This window comes from Neophocaena asiaeorientalis, unplaced genomic scaffold, assembly GCF_003031525.2.
Source record: "Neophocaena asiaeorientalis asiaeorientalis breed wild unplaced genomic scaffold, Neophocaena_asiaeorientalis_V1.1 scaffold606, whole genome shotgun sequence".
NCBI lineage: Eukaryota > Metazoa > Chordata > Mammalia > Artiodactyla > Phocoenidae > Neophocaena > Neophocaena asiaeorientalis.
The window spans coordinates 254227-260483 of record NW_020173687.1 but is presented as its reverse complement, the minus strand read 5'-3'; the positions used below and the strand labels follow the sequence as shown (position 1 = coordinate 260483).

At 62.1% G+C, this 6257-nt stretch overlaps 1 protein-coding gene across 1 annotated transcript in view; it reads right to left on the bottom strand.

Annotated features, from left to right (window-relative positions):
- Positions 1–2201: 2201 nt before the first annotated feature.
- SAMD10 (sterile alpha motif domain containing 10) overlaps positions 2202–6257 on the bottom strand; it is a 4325-nt gene continuing 269 nt past the window's right edge. The window contains exons 2-5 of the mRNA XM_024750164.1: positions 4488–4686; positions 4236–4407; positions 3750–3890; positions 2202–3553 (exon numbers count right to left, since the gene is read on the bottom strand). Of these exons, the coding sequence (XP_024605932.1) occupies positions 3531–3553; positions 3750–3890; positions 4236–4407; positions 4488–4686 (535 nt within the window). The 3' untranslated portion in view covers positions 2202–3530. The remainder of the gene's footprint in view (positions 3554–3749; positions 3891–4235; positions 4408–4487; positions 4687–6257) is intronic.

Here is a 6257-nt window from a genome sequence, read left to right as displayed (position 1 = left end):
GCAGGCTGCGCGCCGCGCTGCGCACATGCGCGCTCCCGCCCCTCCCACCTTTGACAGTTTTACTGTGGGGGGGAGGGGGCGAACTCTCGCGGTATTCCTGCCGCTATCCGCGACGGGAGAGACGGGTCGGGGGAGGGGGCCCGTGCGGCCATCCGCTTGCCCGGTACCCCGTCCGTCGCCTGCGTGGGCTGGGCCGTCAGGGCGAAGTGGCCAGTTATGCCTCCGTCGGGCGGGAGGTGTTTTTCAGGCATTGGGGTAAACTGAGGCACGATGGGGCGCTGTGTGCTGCCCCAAGCCCAGCGCGCACGGATGGAAGCGACGGGAAGGTGCAGCGAAAGAGGCTGCCCTCCCCTGGGACCTTGAACTCCTGGCCCCGGGGGCCTTGAGCCTGCAAAGCAGGATCCAGCCTCTTTTCCAGCCAGCCCTGTGACCACGTCTGCCTGTGTCCACCCTCAGGAAATGGCCTGGCTCCTGGCAGTGCCGGGGCAGTGTGAGGCCATGGGCTTTACTGGGGTGACTGAGCAGCCTGTCTACTTTAGGGCGGTGGTCCTAGACCAGCAGCCAGTGCCCTCCTTGCTCCTTTGTGCCCCAGAACTGGGCTCTTGGCAGGGATGCTGGGATCAGGTCTGGGGGTGACAGGGCACCCACCTCACCGAGACTTGGAAATGAATGGAGTAGGGAAGGAGCGCTAGTTTGGAGACAGAGGTAAAAGGTGCTCCTCCTTTCCCGAGGCTCTTTCTACCTGCTCTGTCCACACTGGGGCAGGTTCGGCTACACTGTTTGTGGGCAGGGCACAAAACATGTGGGCAGATTTGGAGTCTTCCTTTTCTCACAGGGACCTTTGGGAGCTGCTTCTCTCGAGGCACCAAGTGTCCATACTGGGGCAGAGGCAGGGAGGGGCCCTCTGTGGAGGGGTCAGTCAGTCCTTCCTTTGGAAATCAGAGCCAGAGAGACCTGTGTAATTCTTCCCTCATTCACTGTGCCCACCCCAGGGTCAAGACATGCAGGATTTCGGGAGGGGGGGGTCAGTGTGTGTGCCCTGAGGTGCATCCAATTGGTAGGTGTGTGTCTGCATGACCACATATGTCAAGCTGTGTCCTGTTTGGCCATCAAGGTGTCAGGGTATGTCTCTGTGTCCCGTACTAGGTGAGAAAGATCCTGGTCGTATGTTAGCGTCCAAGTGACTGGACACAAGGTGTGGGGGGATGTCTGGGTCTCGGTGGGTGTTTGTCCAGGCCACAGCGCGTCTGCATGTCAGGGCAACGTGTGATGTTATGTGTGTTGTGTATGGGGTGCACTGTGCCTGGTGTTTTTCTGTATGTTAGGAGATCATGGGATGCTGGGACCCTGTGTGTCAGTGTGCTGTGTGTCTGGACGCTGGTGTCATCGTGTCTCTGTGTGTTGGTGCGTGTGTGTCCAGACTGCAGGGCTCGGTTTATGCCTCTGTGTTAGTATTTGTGTGTCTGGTTTCTGTGTGGGTACGTGTGGGGGCATGTGCTGTGACGTGTGTTTCTTATGTCAGGGCTTTCACTTGTGTAGGGGGCTAAATGGGGATCCCCAAAAGAGAGTCACTTCAGATCCGTGGAACCTATGAATGGGACCTCATCTGGAATAAAGGTTTTGCAAACGTGATTAAGTTAAGGGTCTTGAAATGAACAGATCATCCTGGATGATCCAGGTGGGCCCTATGTCCAGTGACAAGTGTCCTTGTAGGAGGGAGATTTGGCAGAGATTTGGAGATTTAGGCAGAGGTGATGTAACCCTGGAATCCAGAATGGAGTGGTGTGTCCATGAGCCCAGGAATCCCCCCAGGGCAGCCCCCAGAAGCTGGAGAGACGAGGAAGGGTTCTTTCCTGAGCCCAGGAAGGAGTGCTGCCCTGCTGGATTCCAGACTTGTGGCCTGTAGAACAGTGAGAAAGTTCGTTTCTGTTGTGTTAAGCCTCCCTGTCGTGGTCATCTGTTACAACAGCCCCAGGAACCTAGAGCACCTGTGTCCCTGCCTCTGGGTGCATCCCATGGGGCAGCTGGGGCCAGCAGGGGCCTGGGGTACACAGGCGCCCCACCAGGATGGGACACCACTGCCCCCTGGTGGCCCCATCTGGAGGCAGCTGGCCCAGGCCCCACTCAAGGCTCTGAGCGTACGCCACATGCCTGGGTGGCCAGAGTCAGACACCACACTCGCGGCACTTGAGAACCAAGTTTATTTCTGATTTTTTGGTCAGAATATAAAAAAGCGCAAAACAAGGAAGATGAGACAGGAACACAGCGGGGCTGAGAGTCCAAGACAGGGAGGGAAAAGGGGAGAGAGACAGGAAGGGCTCCCTGGAAAGGGTCATGTCGTGATGGCATGAGGTGGCCAGGGATATTCAGGGCAGCCGGGCAGGATGAGGGGCTTCCCATGGGGAGGCGCACGGGATGGGGGGCACCAGGCCAGTTGTTCAAATTCCACATGGGACCTGCAACAACCAACCTCCCATCCTGAGGCTGGCACAGGGCACGGATTGGGATCTGGTGGCTCAGCCTCGTCTGTCTCCAAGATTTTCAGAATCCCCTAGGGGATTGAGTGGGCCGGGGTGCAAGAGGGTGGGGCTGCCAGGACTGCCCTAGCTCCCCCTCTGCTGGGCCCACGGAGTGGTGGCTCAGGTGCTGGCTGGGTCTCCACTGGGTGGGCATGGGGGGTGCAGCTGTCAGAACAGTTCTTGTGTGGATCCGGGTTCTCCTGGGAAAGGGGCAGTGGGAACGCCCACCCATGACTAAGCCTGGAAGGCAGTCTCCATGACCCTGGGAGGAGGGAGCCGTCCCCAGACCTAAGGCCAGGACACAGGTGAGCCTGGTGCTGGGCACTGGGCGTGGGGTCCTCCTGGGGGTCAGGTCTTGGGCGTGTGTCCCAGTCCCCGTGAGTAGATGGGGGCGTGGTAAGGGTTTCAAAAATGAGTGAGAGCCCTTGGCACGGTGGCTGGCTGGGCTGGGCCAATGACCATTCTCTGGGCAAGGACAGGGGAGGGCCACATACCAAAGGGAGCCTTGGCAGTTTACCCCACCTGTGTGGGCAGTCCTCTAGGGGCTGGGGGAGGGCGTAAACGGGGCGAGGGGGCAGACCTCTGGCCCTGGGCGAGGGCAGGATGCCTAGAAGACGCGTGACTCAGCAGGCGATGGAGGGTGCGGGCGAAGGGAATATAAATAAACAGACTCCTTGGGAGGCTGGGGGTGTCCAAACCGGCTCTGGCTCCAGGTGGCTGCCCTGCATGCTGCCAGCAGCACCAGGGGGTGGGCCTGGGCTCAGGTCCTGGGAGGAAGGGCCCCACTCAAGCAGCCCTGCCTGCCCGCCCGCCCACTCCCAGGCACTGCCCGGAGTGCACAACCAGAGGTGGCTGGAGGTGGCGACGCTCGTCCCACCTGTCCATGGGGCTGGGCTTGGCCCCTGGGGCGTCACGCGGGGTCTGAGAGGGGCTGCACGGCCAGCTCTGCCTCGTGCTCGTCAGGGGCTCCGGTCACAGTGCTGAGGTCCGGCGTTCAAGCCTAGGCAGTAGCTAGGACATGTTTCCGAAGGAAGCTGTGGGGCAAATGGGGGTGAGGAGGGTCGGGGGCCTCTGGCACCATCCCCTCTTGCCCCGGGTGCAGGACGGCCCATACTGGGGTCCCCGGCCACCCTCCTGAGGTCAACCCACCCACCCTGCACTCCGGGGCCTCGAGGCCCAGCCCCCCAGGCCTTTCGGAACCTGTGGGCCTTCCTGGCTCCTCCCACTGACCTTGGCTGAGCAGCTGCAGGCTCCGCCCCTCCTCGCGCACCCGCAGGCGCAGCAGCTGCTGCAGGACCTCCTGCCGCTGCGCCTCCTGCGCCAGCCCCATCCGCCGCAGCTTCTCCGCGTTCAGCCGCAGCAGTGCCCGGCCTGGGAGGGAGGGGAGAGGGGTTGAGCCGAGGTTGCCATCCGAGGGGTTTCGAGAGCAAAGGCGGAGAGAGAGAAGGGAGAGAGAGGAAGAAATGGGTCGGGTGGGCAGAGACAGACGTGCAGAGACAGACTCAGAGAGACAGGGCGAGAGAGGGAGAGAGGCGGAGGGAGGGCAAGGAGGAATGGTGGCTGAGCAGAGCAAAGCCAGGCGACGACGGAAACAGACACAAAGCCCCAGACGGGAGAGGCCGACTGGGGAGGAAGCAGAAGAGAGAGAGGAGGGGGAGAAGGGGCTCCGGGGAGCCCTCCCCTGCCACACCCCAGCCCCCCAGCCCCCCACGGCACCGGTGATGGCGTGCTGGGAGAAGGCCTCCACGTAGACGAGGTAGTTGTGGGGGCAGTGCTTCTTGAGCCACTTGCAGACGTCCTGCTGACTCCACAGGACCACGGGCCTCGTCAGGCCACCCAGGGAGGGGCTTGTGTGGTACAGGCCATCGTGGTCAGAGTACAGCCGGCCCTGTGGGAAGAGGGGTGGCCGGTGGAGTGGGGTGGCAAGGAGGGCAGGGGCTGAGGTGGGTGTAGTGTGTGGGTGGGTACCTGGGGGGCCTCGGTGCCGGGCTGCTGAAGGAGCTTGACCTGCCGGCTGCCAGCTGCCCTCTGGCTGCGGGAGTCGTGCCACGTGAGGCTGGTGCCCGGGGTCCGAGGCAGGGGGCAGGGGATGCTCTCGGCCGACACCGTGTGCTCCAGGAGGGTCCGGCAGAAGCTGAAGTGGGCAGTGGCTGCAAAGCAAGGGTGCCTGGTCACGGCAGTCAGGGGCAGGGGCTCCCTCCCTGTGATCCGGCTTCCTGCTCAGCCCATCTTCCCTCCATGGAAGAGGAGAGGCACGTTCCCAATTAGGGGTTCCCAAGCCTCCCCAAAGAGAAGGAAGTGTGCGTGAGCTGTCCTGAGAACTCCACCTTCAAGAAGCATAGTCTGTGCTCTGGGGAGCAGGATGGATTCTGTTTAATTAGACAGAGACGTGGCCACCAGGGAGCCTCACACTCAGAACCAGGTGGGGCCCTCCTGGGACGGCCCTGGTCTTCTCCTTGGGCTGGCAGAGCCACATCAGACCAGGGCGCACACACGCACAGGGCTTGCCTGTGAGGAAAAGCGGCCCCAGCGTCCTGGGAGACTCTGTGCTGTGGGGAGACCCCTGTGGCTGGGCTGCCTGCCCACGTCGTCGTGGAAGGCACCTGGTCCCTGCAGCCCCACCTGGCATTCCTTGGAGGCTTGGCCTCTGTCCTGCTGTGCTCACTGGCTGTGACTTGTGAACAAGAAGAAGGCTGAACTCTGGGCAAGCCCACAAGGTTCCTGCTGCCCCTTCCTGCAGGCCCCCTGGCCCAGGGCAGCTCCCGTGCATGGCAGTGTCAGCACAGCACACAGGCTGCACGCACGTGCTCGGGGACCCAGGCTGACTCCTTGTGCTTTCTCTCCCCACGCCGGCTTCGTTACACTCATCACCTTTTAGTTTTACCATCATTTCTGTGCTGGTGGCTGACAGGAGTCAGGGGAGGGTAGACACCCGGACTGACCCCTCCCAAGGCCTTGCACAGGTCTTGGGACACAGGAGGTGCCCAGAAACATTGTGAATGACTGAATGGATGGATGAAGACTCCGTGTGGTGTCCACAAGTCAACAGAGCCCTGGGGAGAGACAGGAAGCAGGGCCCAGCCTTGCCCCATCTTACAGCATCCACGCCCTGACTCAGCAGGCAGGATCAGGTTCCCAGGCCGGGGTCCTTCCCCCACCCCCTCAGCAGGAGAATTAGTGACCCTCCTACCACAGACACAGCCCCTCACCCCCACTGAGGGCAGCGCTTGGTGATGTGCTCAGGAGGTTTCAGTAATGAGGGAAACCCACATCTTCCACCCGCTCCTCCCTCCCCATTCTTACAACTTTGGAATTGGATGGCAACTCTGAATTTGAGGTCTGGGGTCAGACAGAGGGCGTGGCCGAGGGTGGTTCTAGTACGGTGGGAGGAGACTCATTCTAAGCAGGCACGTTTCGGGGGAGGGGCGCCCGGGTCTCAGGGCTTCGCCTGGAGGAACCTCCAGGCGGGAGAACCAGTCGGACGCCTCAGCCCGCGCCGCACCTGTCCTGGGCCAGCCGGGCCCCGCCCATTTCCTGCCCGCGCTGGGGGAGGGCTCTCCGTCCGTCGGTCGGTCCGTCCCTCCTTTCCAGCCCCAACGTCAGAATTCCAGGAGGAAATGGGGCGGGGACCCCCTCTGGGCCCCACTGCAGGGGCCGGGGAAGGTTTTCTCCGCGCGAAGGAAAAGGTGACCGCGGGGTGGTGCTAGCCTGGGGAAAGGAGCCTCGGCGGGTCACCTC